Source organism: Oncorhynchus nerka, linkage group LG2 (assembly GCF_034236695.1).
Source record: "Oncorhynchus nerka isolate Pitt River linkage group LG2, Oner_Uvic_2.0, whole genome shotgun sequence".
NCBI lineage: Eukaryota > Metazoa > Chordata > Actinopteri > Salmoniformes > Salmonidae > Oncorhynchus > Oncorhynchus nerka.
In genome coordinates, this window is record NC_088397.1 from 77,279,129 (window position 1) to 77,297,226 (window position 18,098).

Sequence of the window (18,098 nt, forward strand, 5' to 3'; positions counted from 1 at the left end):
GAGAACGCTACCTGCCCCAATGCATACTGCCAACTGTACAGTTTGGTGGATGCCAGGAGAACGCTACCTGCCCCAATGCATAGTGCCAACTGTACAGTTTGGTGGATGCCATGAGAACGCTACCTGCCCCAATGCATACTGCCAACTGTACAGTTTGGTGGATGCCAGGAGAACGCTACCTGCCCCAATGCATAGTGCTAACTGTACAGTTTGGTGGATGCCATGAGAACGCTACCTGCCCCAATGCATAGTGCCAACTGTACAGTTTGGTGGATGCCATGAGAACGCTACCTGCCCCAATGCATACTGCCAACTGTACAGTTTGGTGGATGCCAGGAGAACGCTACCTGCCCCAATGCATAGTGCTAACTGTACAGTTTGGTGGATGCCATGAGAACGCTACCTGCCCCAATGCATAGTGCCAACTGTACAGTTTGGTGGATGCCATGAGAACGCTACCTGCCCCAATGCATAGTGCCAACTGTACAGTTTGGTGGATGCCATGAGAACGCTACCTGCCCCAATGCATAGTGCCATGAGAACGCTACCTGCCCCAATGCATAGTGCCAACTGTACAGTTTGGTGGATGCCATGAGAACGCTACCTGCCCCAATGCATAGTGCCAACTGTACAGTTTGGTGGATGCCAGGAGAACGCTACCTGCCCCAATGCATACTGCCAACTGTACAGTTTGGTGGATGCCAGGAGAACGCTACCTGCCCCAATGCATAGTGCCAACTGTACAGTTTGGTGGATGCCAGGAGAACGCTACCTGCCCCAATGCATACTGCCAACTGTACAGTTTGGTGGATGCCAGGAGAACGCTACCTGCCCCAATGCATAGTGCTAACTGTACAGTTTGGTGGATGCCATGAGAACGCTACCTGCCCCAATGCATAGTGCCAACTGTACAGTTTGGTGGATGCCAGGAGAACGCTACCTGCCCCAATGCATAGTGCCAACTGTACAGTTTGGTGGATGCCATGAGAACGCTACCTGCCCCAATGCATAGTGCCATGAGAACGCTACCTGCCCCAATGCATAGTGCCAACTGTACAGTTTGGTGGATGCCATGAGAACGCTACCTGCCCCAATGCATAGTGCCAACTGTACAGTTTGGTGGATGCCAGGAGAACGCTACCTGCCCCAATGCATACTGCCAACTGTACAGTTTGGTGGATGCCAGGAGAACGCTACCTGCCCCAATGCATAGTGCCAACTGTACAGTTTGGTGGATGCCATGAGAACGCTACCTGCCCCAATGCATAGTGCCAACTGTACAGTTTGGTGGATGCCAGGAGAACGCTACCTGCCCCAATGCATAGTGCCAACTGTACAGTTTGGTGGATGCCATGAGAACGCTACCTGCCCCAATGCATAGTGCCAACTGTACAGTTTGGTGGATGCCATGAGAACGCTACCTGCCCCAATGCATAGTGCCAACTGTACAGTTTGGTGGATGCCAGGAGAACGCTACCTGCCCCAATGCATAGTGCCAACTGTACAGTTTGGTGGAGCAGGAATAATGGTCTGGGGCTGATTTTTTTTTACGACTTGGGCTAGGCCCCTTAGTTCCAGTGAAGGGTAATCTTAATGCTACAGCATACAATGGCATTGTAGACGATTATGTGCTTCCAACTGTGGCAACAGATTGGTGAAGGCCCTTTCCTGTTTCACCATGACAATGCCACTGTGCACAAAGCAAGGTCCATACAGAAATGGTTTGTTGAGATCGGTGTGGAAGAACTTGATTGACCTGCACAGTGTCCTGACCTCAACCCCATTGAACACCTTTGGGATGAATTGGAACGCCGAATGCGAGCCAGGCTTAATCGCCCAACATCAGTCCCCGACCTCACTAATGCTCTTGTGGTTGAATGTAACAAATCCCCCCAGCAATGTTCCAACTTCTAGTGGAGATCCTTCCCAGAAGAGTGGAAGCAGCAAAGGGGAGACCAACTCCATATTAATGCCCATGATTTTAGAATGAGATGTTCGACGATCAGGTGTCCACATACTTTTGATCATGCAGTGTAAGAAACAGTGTCACATTCTTGTCAGTTTGCCCCCAAACCCATGTAGTTAGTGGGCATTCACAGGTAACTTAAGATGCCGTTTCCTACGATACAATGCCCTAACAAAGTTAGATAAAGGAGGGTGAAGAAAAAGAGAGAGAGAGCGGGAGAGGGAGAGGGAGAAAGATGTGTAACGCCTCCAATCTATGTCCCAACCATGGACCGAATCAAACGACAAACTGACTAGAATTATCAAATGAGCACATACATACAATTACCATTTGAGTTTACTTTTCAAGCTGTGAGTGTTCAGATGTCATCTGAATAAATAGTAGACAGTTTTAACAACTCTCTCTCTAACACACACACACACACAGCGCCCCTTTGACTCAGTCAGGTGTGTTGCAGACAGAGAGCCCCCACTGACGTCACTCCTGTCTGTCTCTCTGTAGAAACCAAGAGTACAACATCACAACTATTCTCAACAGTTACTGTACCTTGTACTTCAGGAAAAATGCAGGCAAACGTAAGCTACCATGGTGAACGTCAGTTGCTGCACGTCAATCTACAAACTCGGCACCTGCCAACAGAAATACTGCAACAGTATTTATTGTATTCATGAGCCAATTTTACAATCCAGCAGGTCAAATTGACAGGGCATTTTAGACAGGGAACATGTTGTTGTGCTGACATAACCACTATTATATGAGCAACATGTTCACGGCAAATATTACGTAAGACATTATTGTGTCACTGTACCACTCTAAACCACCTGTCTACCTCCCAAGGGCCAAAGCAGATCTTGTGTCAGGGAAGCTGAATTTTCCTGGATCGTTACCATAGTTAGCTTAGCGTACTGCTAGCTTATCTGGGTCTCATTTCCAGTGTGATTTGCCTGTGAATTCCTAAGACACAGGAGTGGCTGCTTCAGACAGTCTTGATTGGGTCACACAGAGAACAATTAGGAGTGTGTGTTATGTGATGTCATGTTGTGTTGTGTGTCCTATGTGAGACGTGATACATATGATAGGTCTGAATTGGGGGGGAATCCACACTCACAGTCCTAAAGAATCCCTGCCATATCTATGTCCCCCTGTTTTACCCTCGTGTGGCCCCCTCACCAATCCCACTGTGTGATGTCACCAAAGTTTACATGTTGAGCCTGACACCCACAGCCCGTTTCCACACATCACCTCCCATTATATCCTCCTTCACACCTACTTTATGATTCAACTGGGTCTTACTGTGAGCACAAACAACCGACACCAGACACAGACAGACACAACTGTGTCCACTAACAGAGACAAAGACACAGTGCGGTAAATTCTCACATACATACATTGGTCTACTCTACTCAAACACAATCCTGAGGGAAACATAAACAGAGACATAAACAGAAATAAACTCTGGCTAATAAATAACCTTGTCTAAACACCAACATCTTGTTTACAGACTCAATTAAATTATATCCCTCTTCGCACCAATGATTAAACGAGGACCACTTCACTCACTGTTCTGTTCGCACCCACACATATCCTGTCTTTCTCTCCCATACATACATAAATGCCCCCTTCCCCCACACACACATGCAACACACAATCAATATTCTGTAGATAATAAGGTAGAGGTCAACTATTAGAAAGTCTCTGTTTATCCACATTTGATTTGAGTTTTGGTGTGTATATTCTAGTGTGTGATGTATTTTGTACCTGAAATCAGATATTCGGATTAGCTACAAATTTGACTGTTATAAAAGTAAACATAATTAAAGAAAACAGTAGTACTTTGATGGTTAGCCATTTACTTTGTAACCCCAGAGGATCAGACCAAAATAACAGCATCAGGCAAACCTTTGGAAAATTCCACTCTAACACATCTATGATCAATAGGACTCTACCAAGGAATAAATTACACTGATTCCAATCCTCTGTTTCTCTGCTCAACTCCCCCTCCTACCTCTTTTTTTTCTCCCCCCTCAGTCAAAGCGGCCTAATCCACCCCGGGCACTTGTTGCTGCATGAAAAGTTATGTCGACCTCACAGGCCTCTGTAATAGTAATAGGATTGTCGGGGGGGTGGCTCACTGAGCTGAAAGAGGCCTTTTTCTGATGTTTAGTGCTGGATGGATGGGGGCGGTGGGCACAGGACGAGGTGGGGATGGGACAGATGGTGCTATGGCTACTGTGAGAGGGGGAGCCAAGGATAGAGAGAGGGAGACGGGAGTAGAGCCGGGGAACGAGGCATGCCTTTTTTTATTGTTCCTCTCATCTCCCCCGGCTTTCACAAACACCAGATGCCCCTTTCCTGAAAGGCCCAGCAAAGCGATGCCAATTGTCCCACTCACGTGCTGCAAGGGGTCCGGTGCCCCTCGGCTTACGTCCCTCAACCCTCCTGGGTCAGCAGGGTGAGATGAAAGGGGGAACAGGGATGGGTGAGGGAGGGGGTACACCAACCTTCTTTTCACCTTTTAGAGGCCTGCATTCAGGTCTTTCTCCCTCTCTGCTGCTGAGTTTTAGGGGCACAGAAGAGGAGGGTGAAAAGGCCAGGCGACACTGAGGGTGTGTTCTCATTGATGAGAATTTAGAGAGATTCTAAAGAGGTATTGATTCTCGAGAGACATTACTGTAATGTAAACTAGCGTATTTCTTATGTCTCAAACACTACCTCCGGAGGTCGCGCACGACACTCGTCCGACAGTTGCTCTCTAAGCAGGGCAGGTTAAACAGAATTGTCTCATTGAGCCCAACATTCATACAATACAAATACCTTAAGCCATTTTGCCACAACTTTGGAAGTATGCTTGGTATCATTGTCCATTTGGAAGACCCATTTGTGACCAAGCTTTAACTTCCTGATGGATGTCTTCAATATATCCACATAATTGTCCTCCTTCATGATGCCATCTATTTTGTGAAGTGCACCAGTCCCTCCTGCAGCAAAGCACCCCTGCAACATGATGCTGCCACCCCTGTGCTTCACGGTTGGGATGGTGTTCTTCGGCTTGCAAAGCCTCCCTCTTATTCCTGCAAACATAATGATAGTCATTATTGCCAAACAGTTCTATTTTTGTTAATCAGACCAGAGGACATTTCTCCAAAAAGTATGCTCTTTGTCCCCATATGCAGTTGCAAACCGTAGTCTGGCTTTTTTATGGCGGTACTTTGCTGTTGTTCTGGGATTGATCTGCACTTTTCACACCAAAGTACGTTTATCTCTAGGAGACAGAAGGCATCTCCTTCCTGAGCGGCATGACGGCTGCGTGGTCCCATGGTGTTTATACTTGCGCACTATTGTTTGTACAGATGAACGAACGTGGTACCTTCAGGCGTTTGGATATTGCTCCCAAGGATGATCCAGACTTGTGGAGGTCTACAATTTTTTTCGGAGGTCTTGGCTGATTTCTTTTGATTTTCCCATGATGTCAAGCAAAGAGGCACTGAGTTTGAAGGTAGGCCTTGAAATACTGTACACCTCCAATTGACTCAAATTATGTTAATTAGCCTATCAGGAGCTTCTAAAGCCATGACATGATTTTGGGGAATTTTCTAAGCTGTTTAAAGGCCCAGTCAACTTAGAGTATGTAAACATCTGACCCACTGGAATTGTGATACAGTGAATCATAAGTGAAATAATCTGTCTAAACAATTGTTGGAAAAATGACTTGTCATGCACAAAGTAGATGTCCTAACCAACTTGCCAAAACTATAGTTTGTTAACAAGACTCCAACCTAAGTGTATGTAAACTTCCGACTTCAACTGTACTGAGATCATGTGACAAATCATGTGACACTTTGATTGCACACAGGTAGACTTTATTTAACTAATTGTGTGGCTTCTGTAAGTAATTGATTGCACCAGATCTTATTTATGGGCTTCATAGCAAAGGGGGGGAATACATATGCATGCACCACTTTCCATTTTTTTTAAAAAATGTTTTGAAACAAGTGATTTTTTTTTTCACTTCACCAATTTGGACTATTTTGTGTCTGTCCATTACATGAAATACAAATACAAATCCATTTAAATTACAGGTTGTAATGCAACAAAATAGGGAAAACAATTGACCAAGGGGGATGTACTGAACACGATGGGAGACAAAGAGCTGGTTTCAAGTGTAGGGCGCAACAGGTGTTTATTGGTGTCATCACCCTGATCTGTTTCACCTGTTCCTGTGATTGTCTCCACCCCCTCCAGGTGTCACTTATTCTCCCCAGTGTATTTATCCCTGTGTTTCCTGTCTCTCTGTGCCAGTTTGTCTTGTATGTTAGTCAAATCAACCAGCGTGTTTTTCCCGTATTGCTTTTGCTAGTCTTCCCGGTTTTGACCACTGCCTGACTCTGGACTACTTTCCCGCCTGCCTGATCTGACCTTGATTCCGCCTGCCCTTTGGTACCTTTTGGAATCTGAACTGGTTTTGACACTTTTGCCTGTCCACAACCATTTTCTTGCCTTACCCTATTGGATTAATAAATATTGTAAGACTCCAACCATCTGCCTCCTGTGTCTACATTTGGGTCTCCCCTTGTGTCATGATAATTTGTAAAGGATGACAGGAGGAGGCAGGTAGCTGGGTCCAGGCGCAGGCAGAAGGTCATACACAGGGGGTCCAAAAAGACAATAGTACAAGCAGGTAAAAGGCTAGTAACGTCCTCCGGGAGATCATGCAAGAGGTTGATAACAGGAAATCCGATACAGGCAGGCAAAAGGCGTCGCTAGTTTTTCCCTGCCTCACTATCATACACGGGAAAAACAGAGCTCCGAATACAAGTATGTCACAAAACAAACAATACCTCACAATGATGGGGTGCAAAGAACTGAACTAAATAGTGTGTGATAATGACACACAGGTGTGTGAACAGGTGATCAGGATTCAGGTGATTGGGATGTGGAGAGTGAGCTGTGTTCAGGGAATCTATGTGTTTGAGAGCGTGGGCTGGAAAGTGAGCTGCGTTCAGGGGATCTTTGTGTTTGAGAGTGTGAGCTGGAAAGTGGGCTGGAAAGTGAGCTGCGTTCAGGGGATCTATGTGTTTGAGAGTGTGAGCTGGAAAGTGAGCTGGAAAGTGAGCTGCGTTCAGGGGATCTACATGTTTGAGAGTGTGAGCTGGAAAGTGAGCTGCGTTCAGGGGATCTATGTGTTTGAGAGTGTGAACTGGAAAGTGAGCTGCGTTCAGGGGATCTTTGTGTTTGAGAGTGTGAGCTGGAAAGTGGGCTGGAAAGTGAGCTGCGTTCAGGGGATCTATGTGTTTGAGAATGTAAGTTGGAAGCAGACGTTACAGGGGATGAATACTTTTGCAAGGCACTGTACATATTAAAAAGGTGGCCTTTTTATCATTTATTGCAATGGTCATAAACTGTACAGCAAAAGCAGAGAAGAAGTTGGAGAGGAATGGCATCATTGGCGTGCGGCTGAACATTTTTCTTCGTGATTTCACAGCCGAGGCCTTGCAAGGAATCCTGTCAACGACTGTTCCGCCCTAACAGGCCCCTGATCCTGTGTAGGAATGTATTTTGGATTGGACTGTTACTGGAGGAGTGGGATTGGTTTTGTTTGTTGATATTTTTGTATAATGTTTGATGTTGTTTTTTTCTCCTTTTCCGGCAATGGATTTGTAATTGTATCGCTCAATAGCCCGTCCAGTTGGTGGGGGTAATGCATTAAACCCATTAAACTCCACCAAAGAAGAAGAATTGTTTTACCCCGCTTGGCTGCTCTGAGCTACCTACCAGATGTCAGAGGCGCAGGCGAGGAAGATGGAGGATGACAAGAAAAAACAAAAAACAAAGAAGAGGTTCAAACCCAAACAGACATCTGCTAAATACAACCCGAGTACTTTCTCCTTTGTGTCAAGAACAGGAGAGAAAATTACATGTTACGCTCCTTATAACCCTGAGCTGTCGACGGACAATGAATTAGAAATTGAAAGCAACAGAAGTGAAGAGGAAGAACCCGCGTCGTCAGGTGAGGTGAAGGCTTCCGAGCCTCACCCCAATAATCAGGAAAATGCCAGAGATTACTCTGGTCCAGCGGGAGTACAATTCTTGGAGAAAGTAGATCTATCCGTTTGTGGTATCAGGCTGGGCAGGGAAGAAGTTGGGTTCTGTCAATTTGGTCAAAGCATCCAGAGGTGAACTGTGTGTCTGCTGCCCAGAGGGAGAGGGTCCTAGGCATATCGCCAGAGCTGTGTCCTGCTGTGCTCTCCGGAAGCAGTGTGCCGCTGAAAGGAGGGATAACTGGGGTGGTGTTGAGTGTTGGGGTGGATCAACTGAAGTTGGGGATCTGCAGTATCTATGATGCACGTTGTTTGGTGAGGGGCAGACCCGGTGGTGAATATGAGACTGAGGAGACCCTTTCTGTCCTGAGTTTTGATGCAGAGTGTTTACCGGATAAAGTCAAGCTAGGGTATATAAGTTATCCTGTGAGAGCTTCTGATCCGAACCCACTGCAGTGTTTCAGGTGACAAGTTTATGGTCATATTGGAGCAGTATGCAGGAGGGAGATTTTGAGGTGTGTGAAATGTGAAGGAGGGCATGTGTAGTTTTGGTGGAAAAAGTGGAGTGTTTCGAGGGAGGTCATGTTGCTGGGGATCAGAGGTTACCTGTGCACGTGTTAAATAGTTAAATAAAAAAATGTTTTAAAGAAAGTGAGACAAGTTGAAGTTTCCAGGGTGAGAGCAGTGCAGAAAGTGTCCTATGCTGAGGCAGTGAGGAAAGTAGAGGATGATGGGCAAAGGGTGAGGGAGCCTGAGAGGATCCCTGTGAGTAGTAGACCAGTACAGTGACTCCAACAGTTTGTGCTTTAGTAAGGTTGGCTTCTTGTTCTTTATTGCTATTGTAATTAATTGTATAGCACAGATGGAATGGAAATCCCAGAAGATTGAATTGGTAGTAGGTGACGGCCTGGTGTAGGATATGTTAGTGCCACAGAGAACCATAAGAACCACCATCCAGGCAAGAAGCATGCTCCAAGAAGCTGATAAACTCACCACAGAAATGATCAATGTTTTCAGTCGCAATTTTGCATTTACAGTACCAGTCAAATGTTTGGACACACCTATTCATTCCTGGGTTATTTTTCAATTATTTTCTACATTGTAGAAAAGTAGTGTAGACATCAAAACTATGAAATAACACATTTGGAATCATGTAGTAACCAAAAAAAGTGTTAAACAAATCCAAATATATTTTATATTTGAGATTCTTCAAAGTTAACTGACTGATATTATCTCATAGAACAAAGTGTATACGATCTCCTAAAAGTCTGTGTTATCCTCAGACCTTATATTCTGCGTTTATTCCAAAACCCTCTTCTTTCCCCATTCATTTTTCCCAAAGGAATGGCTGAACGAACCAGAGGTACATCCTTTCTGTTTTTTAGGACAACAAGCTGGAGAGCTCTATAGCCCCTGAGTGCCCCTCAGGGAGTTTCAGAAATGGACCCACTGCAGGGTGTCTCCGTATGTGTGTCTATGATGTGATAGACGTGTTAGATATGCGACTCGAGAAGCAGCATTACATTTGTGGAAACCAAGACTGTTTTCAGGACAGCCCTTTTTGTAGCTAGATATTTTTTATAAGTTGCGTCAGGGACCATTTAAGCCTTAACCTAATTTTCCTAACCTGCCACATTAATTATCTTTGCCAAAATAATCCATTCACCTGATAGATGTGGCATATCAATAATCTTTTTTAAACAGCATGATCATTACACAGGTGGCCCTTGTGCTGGGGACAATAAAAGGCCCTTCTAAAATGTGCAGTTTTGTCACAACACAATGCCACAGATGTCTAAATGTTTGAGGGAGCGTGCAATTGGTATGCTGACTGCAGGAATGTCCACCAGAGCTGTTGCCAGAGAATGTAATGTTAATTTCTCTACCATAAGCCACCTCCAACATTGTTTTAGAGAATTTGGCAGTGCGTACAACCAGCCTCACAACCGCAGACCACGTGCAACCACGCCAGCCCAGGACCTCCACATCCAGCTTCTTCACCTGCGGGATTGTCTCAGGGAAACTCAACAGCGTGCTCGTCATCCTCACCAGGGTCTAGACCTCACTGCAGTTCGGCATCAGAACCGACTTCAGTGGGCAAATGCTCACCTTCGATGGCCACTGGTACGCTGGAGAAATACGCTCTTCACGGATGAATCCCGGTTTCAATGATGTCAATGTTGTTAACAGAGTGCCCCATGGTGGCAGTGGGGTTATGGTATTGGCAGGCGTAAGCTATGGACAATGAACACAATTGCATTTTATCGATGGCACGTTGAATGCACAGAGATAACTTGACAATATCCTGAGGCCCTTTGCCATTCATCCGCCGCCATCACTTCAGCATGATAATGCACGGGCTCATAACGCAAGGATCTGTACGCAATTACTGGAAGCTGAAAATGTCCCAGTTCTTCCATGGCCTGCCTACTCACCAGACATGACACAGATTGAGCATGTTTGGGATGCTCTGGATCGATGTGTATGACAGGGTGTTCCAGTTCCTGCAACTTCGCACAGCCATTGAAGAGGAGTGGGACAACATTCCACAGGCCACAATCAACAGCCTGATAAACTCTATGCGAAGGAGATGCGTTGCACTGCATGAGGCAAATGGTGGTTACACTAGATACCGGCTGGTTTTCTGATCCACACCCCTAACTTTTTTTTTACGTATCTGTGACCAACAGATGCATATCTGTATTCCCAGTCATAATAAATTAATATATTAGGGCCTAAGGAATTTATTTCAATTGACTGATTTCCTTATATGAGTAACTCAGTAAAATTGTTGAAATTGTTACATGTTTAGTTTATATTTTTGTTCAGCGTAACTGTTGATGATTTTCAGGTCAGGTCAGCTTAACTCTAAATGTATTTTATTAAGAAGTTGAAATCTAAAGGTAAAAGAATTTCAGACATGGAGTGCCAGTGTGGCCAAGAAGAAGCTGTAGGGAACCAGACACAAACACACCCTCATATTCCTTTTGGTAGATTTTTTAAAATACATGTTTTATTGTTGACTCTTGTTGGTTAACAGTCACATACACAGCAAATATAGTAGTTCATAGTATAGTAGCATTCATAATAATAGTGTGGTTTTAGAAAGGAGAAACAACTAGAGATGTCCTCAGGTTTGTACTCTTAACACAGAGGCAGACTCTATCGCAATGTCAATGACATCAGCATGTTTGCAAATGCTAGTGTCAACATCCTTTTGTATATACGCATATTACCCATTGACAGAGAAGTATATTAATATGCAGAAAATGAGAGAAATAAATAATTAAAGAATGAGGTTAAATTGAGAACTCTTGGTTTATATTTTTGTATTTACTCCCACACACACACAAATCAAATATTTTGTCACATGCTTCGTAAACAACAGGTTGAGACTAACAGCGAAATGCTTACTTACGGCCCTACCCAACAATGCAGAGAAAAAAAAGAGAAATAATTTTAAAAGTATTAACACGTCAAAGTTAAATACACAACGGGTAGTTTGGCCAATGCATGGGGTACCAGTACCAAGTCCATGTGCAGGGGTACGAACTAATTGAGGTAGATACTGTATGTACTTATAACTATGAATAAATGTGACTAGGCAACTAGATTACAGTAGCAGCAGCGTGTGACGAGTCAAAAGTTTGTGCAAGAAGGGTCCATGCAGATTGCTAAATAGTATATTTGTTTAACTACTTAATTGTCTTATAGGTCATCATTGTAAATAATAATTTGTTCTTAACTGACTTGTCTAGTTAAAGGTTAAATAAAATAACTTATGGCTTGGGGGTAGAAGCTGTTCGGGGTCCTGTCAACCAACCTGAGGGCATCTTAGCAGACTAAACTCCACAGTGAAGGAAGTTTCAAACACTCCTTGCGGTTGCTCTAAGATGGCAACTCAGCACAAATGTGCATGTGCCTACTGAATTATTGAATCTCAACATGGAAAGTCAGTGGATGCATTTGATTCACTTTTGAGATGGTATGGATGTCAAACAAAGGCAGGCAACTACAGAGGACAACGGTGTGTGTTTCATAATTGAAATGTTAAGTATTGACCTTGGGCGAATCGTTGCTAGATTCCACAAAGCCTGGTCTCGGCCTCAAGCCGTCGGTGAAGTTCATCATGGAGTGGAGTTTAGTCTGCTAAAGGCACTTAGACTAGTAATACTTAAAACACAACACTGTCTGTGTACGTCTATTGGCTGGGTTGAATTATTTCCAACACAGTTTGGCCTGCTGTCTGTTAAGACTCAAGCAGAGTAAGCATGGAAGGTAGGATTGCTGAATCAAGACATCCGCTTACTAACAAATGTGTAAGTTTACACAAACACAATCCTTGAAAGGTTTATTTGCAGAAAAAAAACTGCCAACACTTGCAGGGAGAAGGGTGGGTTTACTAAATAACTTCACACATTCTCCCAGGACAGAACTGATAACAGGACAGTGTACATGCTGATAGGTCCTCCCTCTTCTGTGGCTGGTGCAGGGCATGTCAAGACACATGTGCCCTTAGTGACAAGCCAAACCAGCACTGAGGCACAGACAAGCCTGATCCTGAGAGAGAATGCATGATTGAGTGACAATGCACCATTCATATAAACCCTGCATATAGATAAATAGATCAGATTGGTCCGATGCAAACATGAGTCGGGATAGGAGCTATGGGCAACAATTATCCAAACCTGTCAGATCTATTCATGGGTTTCAAGAGTAGAGGCTGGGGGCATTTATGTAGAATATGGCATAAACAGAGTTCCGGTTTTCTCAAGTTACAACAGGAAGACATACCTTAGAATGGGCTACCAGTGAAAGGATCAACTATAATGCAAATTGAACAGACCACAGCAAAAGAATCTGAATTCATAAAGGTTTATTGTAATAAAATTGACAAACTGTACAAGTATCTAGATATGCACATCTTTTTTTAAATGTACATTAAATGCATACTGTGCTTCAAATAGCTTAAACTCTACATCTTTCCCATCTAGAACAGTAAACAATGGTGAGCTGCTCAACAGCTCGGTAGGGAGAGAGTATACTACAGAGGGCTTGAGAGCATCACGCTACCTGGCAGTGATAGACGTTAATATGACGCCAACCAACCACCTCACAGCTTATACACAAGGCAAACTACCCAGGGGAGAATAACAGGGAACACTTGTCAAAGTGACAGATTCACATAGGAAAAACATTCACAATAGTGATCAATATTAAAACCAACCACTTCTTGAACATGTTGAAAGTAAAGCTATTTTAGATTAAAAAGTCAAATCTTTCTCAACTAGGATCCAAGAGGATTGCAATTAGTTGACTATTTGTTGAGATTTAGCCAAACTCCAGTTGCTCTGAATACTCTTGACTATTGCACAAAAGGAGCCAAGATATAAAGTTTGGCAGCAATATTCAACGCAAAGGGATTTGGGAAGACATTGTCATGTTAAGGTAGTATAACCTGTTAGAGGCAGCTCTTTTTCAACTAGGATGTCAGACGTTGTCTCCATTTCAGGGCACAGGTAGGTTAAAAGAGGCCCTGTAAGATTACAAACCAGCAGTACACAAACATATATTTTTTAATTAATCTTGGAAATGTATGGTACCTGAACAAATACTTAACGCTCCAGTTATGATTGCTTTAGTATACATTTGTGAGAAGTGGCAATGGTGTGAAGTATTATTACTATTGCACCATGAGATACTAACATCTGAATCCCAGAGTCATTTTGTTTACACTTTGAGTCCTGGCTTGATTGTAGTGTGTCAAGACCACAGGACAGAAGCACACTACATACTGAGTCTCTGCAGTGCAAAAAGAGCCTATGGGCTGGTAGTCAAACAATAAACAAAAAAACTAACCCAACAGAAACACTACAACAAATACCCAGTGCTTTAAGAAAACTCAAATTTAAAAAAAGGGTAAATGCTGCGAAATGTAAGTAGAAAAATAATCACTGTGGGTGGTCGACGGGCTTCACACTGACGCTGTTCACGTAGCCAGTCGAGGTAATGCCTGGTTCCGCACTAGCTCGAGACGGTCATCAGGTAGTTCTTCGGCGGGCTAGTGCGGCCACCGATCAGAAATTGATTATTGCAGTTTTGTGTGGGGTCGGGGCTTGGTGCTGCTGCTGGCGCTGGGGCCGCTGCTTCATAGAGAACACATATAGAGCCATCCTCCCCGATGCGGTAAGAGACCTCAAAAGGGTCCACCCAGAGGGTTAGCTCTCGGGGCAGGAGGGCGAAGAGCTGATCGCTAGTAAGTCCGATCCGACCAGCAGCCCTGCCAATAATTGGGTCCATTTCATGGTTCATTCGGATGCAGCGGTAGCCCGAGCCCTTCTGTGGTCTGTCTGGGAACCAGTGGTTCTGGTAGTGCTCTGTGAAGAGAGAATTATCAGAATGAAGGCACGAAACTAGAAGAGTCAACTTGTTGCATTGAAAACAAAACACCAGCTAATGAATTTGGGCCTACTACAATCATCTCGAGATATGCTAAATTAGGCTAACGAGGAAGCTTGCTAACGATTTTGCTGACTTCCAAACGTATTTAAAAAAATAGTCGAATTACTTGTTCGTTGTCTACCCCCAGCATTAACTAATAAATATATATTTTTAAAACACTTTTGCTGACTAACGTCGATCAGATTAGAAAAGTAGCTCGATTTGACTGTTGGAACAGACAAAGCCAATACTAGCTGACGTTAGCTAGGCTACCGTTAGTCAACTAACTAGCCAAAACACTATGCAGCCATTTCGACAATAACTAGTTCGTAGCCAAACGTTTTATTTTATTTTTTATTACAGGAAAAGGCAACCAAATTACCTGATAATGACTGTTGAAGACAATCTCTGAAATCATGAAGTTGGTGTTCACTCAGGAAGCCTCTTGTTTTCAATAACCTGGAAACAAACGTCGCAGCGGCCGTTACTTCGGGGCCCATTTCACCTCTAGATGAGTATCCTTGGTTCATTTTGCCAGCAAAATTGTTATTTCGGCTCGTAGGAAATAAAATAAGAGTTTGACAGTAATGCAGTGTGAAACCGAGGTAACGTTAGCTAGCTATAGCGGAAGTAGCTATGCGAGTCCTGGACGAATCCTTCAGCAAAAATGAATCTTCAAGTCCGAAGCAGTGATATCAAAGCAACAAGTTGGCTCTAGCCAAAGTAACAATCAGCATTATTTATTAAAAAATATTTGTTCGATTGGAAGTGGCGTTTGATGTTATTTTTCGCTCAAGTGCCACTTCGAAGTTGTCTGTGCTCGCACTACAGCTTGTGGCTTCTTTTTTATGAAGCGAGAGAATATGTGATGTCACTTAATTGCGAGTTTTGAGTGATTGGCATTTTAACCAATGAAATTCACAGAAAAACCACACACAGCGCTCCCCGTGCGATGTGATTGGTTCACATCGTGGAAAACCGAGGTGGGTGTAAAATGCAAATGAGGTTCCGTCCATCACCAAATATAGAAATTGACGTCTAACCCTGCTCTAAAGTATTCGTGACGACTGTGCAACAAAAAACACTAGTCACTTACCGTAAATTTCAAGCGAGAAAATGTGATTTTTTACTACATTAACAAGCGTATTCAACAACTATTGGCATCGACTCAAAGAGTTATTTACAGATATAACATGTAGCCTAACATAGGCGACGGCTATTTGGAAGAAAAACAGTTTTTACCGGTTTAGCCAAACAAATGAACCTAGTATTGACAAAAATACTCATCCCATTTTACATATTTAATTTAAAGCTAGAATCCTTAGTTGCTACATACATTAGACTTTAGACTTATAAATTATTTTTACCAATTGATTCTTGAATAATATAACTTATAAATGCATCGTGAGTTTAGTTCAACTGTCGTTCCCCATCAGAACCCAAAATATATTTTTTGTAAACATTTTTTGTAAACAATGTAAATGTAAACAAACTGTATAGTTCCAAAACATGGTTACAACTATTACTTTGATATGGATAGTCAGTCCTTGCATCCATTGCTCTTTTGATGAATTTGAGAGTGGTCACATTTCTACAGGCCCATGCCAGATAACACAATTATTCAGGCACAGTTGTGGGCCACCACATACTTCATGTTTTTCAGCTTTTGACCAAAACAGAGGTGGGGTAAATGCTTTATAATTGTTTCAATTAAAGGCCTCCAGCTTTAATCAGTGGTACTACAATTGCATATGGGGAAATAAAAGTCTAGGCAGAATAAACTTTCTCAGCTGTGAGGAACAAAATGTTAAATCACAGTTCAGGTTTAACGTTCAGGTGTGTGTGTGTGTGTGTGTGTGTGTGTGTTGTGGTTCCTCTGGCGCTACTACAGGGACATCTAGTGGTTGTACATTTCAATTATAGTTTGCCATTTTAACCCCCTGTTCAAATCAATATTTCTTTGTCACATGCGCAGAATACAACTTGTGTAGACTTTACCGTGAAATGCTTGCTTAAGAGCCCTTCCCAACAGTAGTAATACGAGGAATAAAATACACGAGAATGGAGCTATATGAAGGGAGTACTAGATCAATGTGCAGAGGTACAAGGTATTTGAGGTAGATTTTTATTTATTAATATTGAACCTTTATTTAACTAGGCAAGTCAATTAAGAACAAATTCTTATTTACAATGACAGCCCCCCTGCCAAACCCTCCCCTAACCTGGATGACGTTGGGGATGGCCGCCGTATGGGACTCCTGAGCAAGGCCCGGTTGTGATACAGCCCGGGATCATACCCGGAACTGTAGTGCCTTAGACCGCTGCGCCACTCGGGAGGCCAAAAAGATACTGTATGTACATTAAAGCAGGGTAAAGTGACTAGGCATCAGGATAAATAATAATACAAGTCAAATAAAGAACAGAGTAGCAGCAGCAAATTATGAGTGTAAAAGTGTTTGCGTATTATGTGTATGTAGGCCTATGTGTGTGTGTTATATGTGTGCGTATAAAGTGTATGTGAATGGGTGTGGGTTTTGTGTGGGAGTGTCAATGTTGTGTGTGTAAGTGAGTGTGTATATGGTTTGTGCTTCTACATCTGGATTAAAGCACTTTGTGACATCTGCAGATGTAAAAAGGACTTTATGAATACATTTAATTGATTGATATATATAGTCTAGTAAGTGTGCGTAGATTAATTTGCAAGATAGAGTCAGTTGCAGATAGTTCGGTTACCATTAATTGACTATTTAGCAGTCTGTCTTTTTAGCAGTCTTGGGGGAAGAAGCTGTCTTGGAGCCTGTTGGTCCGAGAGACTCGATGCTCCGGTACCATTTGCCGGACAGTAGCAGAGTGAACAGACTATGGCTTGGGTGGCTTTGCTCTGAGACAGCCTGATAAAGAGGTCCTGGATGGCACGAAGCTCGGCCCCAGTGATGTACTGGGCTCTCCGCACCACCTTCTGTAGATCTTTGTCAAGGGATGGTGCATTTGCCATACCAAGCTGTGATGCAGCCAGTCAAGAGGCTCTCGATGGTGCAGTTATAGAATTTTTTTAGGACCCGAGGGCCCATGCCAAATCTTTTCAGCCTTCTGAGGAGGAAGAGGCGCTGCCGTGCCATCTTCATGACTGTGCGGACCATGTTAGGTCCTTAGTGATGTGGACACCAAGGAACTTGAAGCTCTCGACCCGCTCCACAACAGCCCCTTCGATGTGGATGGGGCCGTGCTCTCCCCTCTTTCTCCTACAATCCGCAATAACCTATTGGTCTTACTGACAGTGAGGGAGAAGTTGTTGTCCTGGCACCACACTGCTAAGTCTCTGACCTCCTCCCTGTAGACTGACTCATCGCCATCAGTGATTAGGCCGCGCAGTCGTGGGTGAACAGGGAGTACAGGAGGGGACTAAGCACACACCCCTGAGGGGCCCCGATATTGCGGGTCAGCGTTGCGGAGATGTTTTTTAAATTTAATTTAATTGTTATTATTAACCCCTCCACCACCCCCACTCTTCGGAGGAGAAATATCTTTTAGTTTTTTTACAGCTTTTTTGCTACATATACATTTTACATATACATTTTACATACACATTTTACATACAGTACATGGTACATTTATATACAGCAGTCAAATAACAATAATACTTTACCAAACAT

The 18,098-nt window shown here is 43.5% G+C and overlaps 1 protein-coding gene across 1 annotated transcript; it reads right to left on the bottom strand.

Moving 5' to 3' along the window:
- Positions 1–13,930: 13,930 nt before the first annotated feature.
- On the bottom strand, positions 13,931–15,259 carry LOC115142645 (protein BTG2-like). The gene is made up of 2 exons (XM_029682258.2): positions 14,828–15,259; positions 13,931–14,381 (listed from the first exon to the last, which is right to left on the bottom strand). The coding sequence occupies exons 1-2, from the start codon at positions 14,973–14,975 to the stop codon at positions 14,029–14,031; spliced, it is 501 nt and encodes a 166-aa protein (XP_029538118.1). The 5' UTR covers positions 14,976–15,259; the 3' UTR covers positions 13,931–14,028.
- Between the last annotated feature and the right edge of the window lie 2,839 nt (positions 15,260–18,098).

What these genes read in the sequence shown, in the direction of transcription:
- LOC115142645 (XM_029682258.2), bottom strand. Translation starts at nt 14,975, where the DNA reads ATGAACCAAGGATACTCATCTAGAGGTGAAATGGGCCCCGAAGTAACG. An exon ending in TCTTCAACAGTCATTATCAG is followed by an intron (nt 14,382 to 14,827) that starts GTAATTTGGTTG and finishes CTCTCTTCACAG; the next exon opens with AGCACTACCAGAACCACTGG.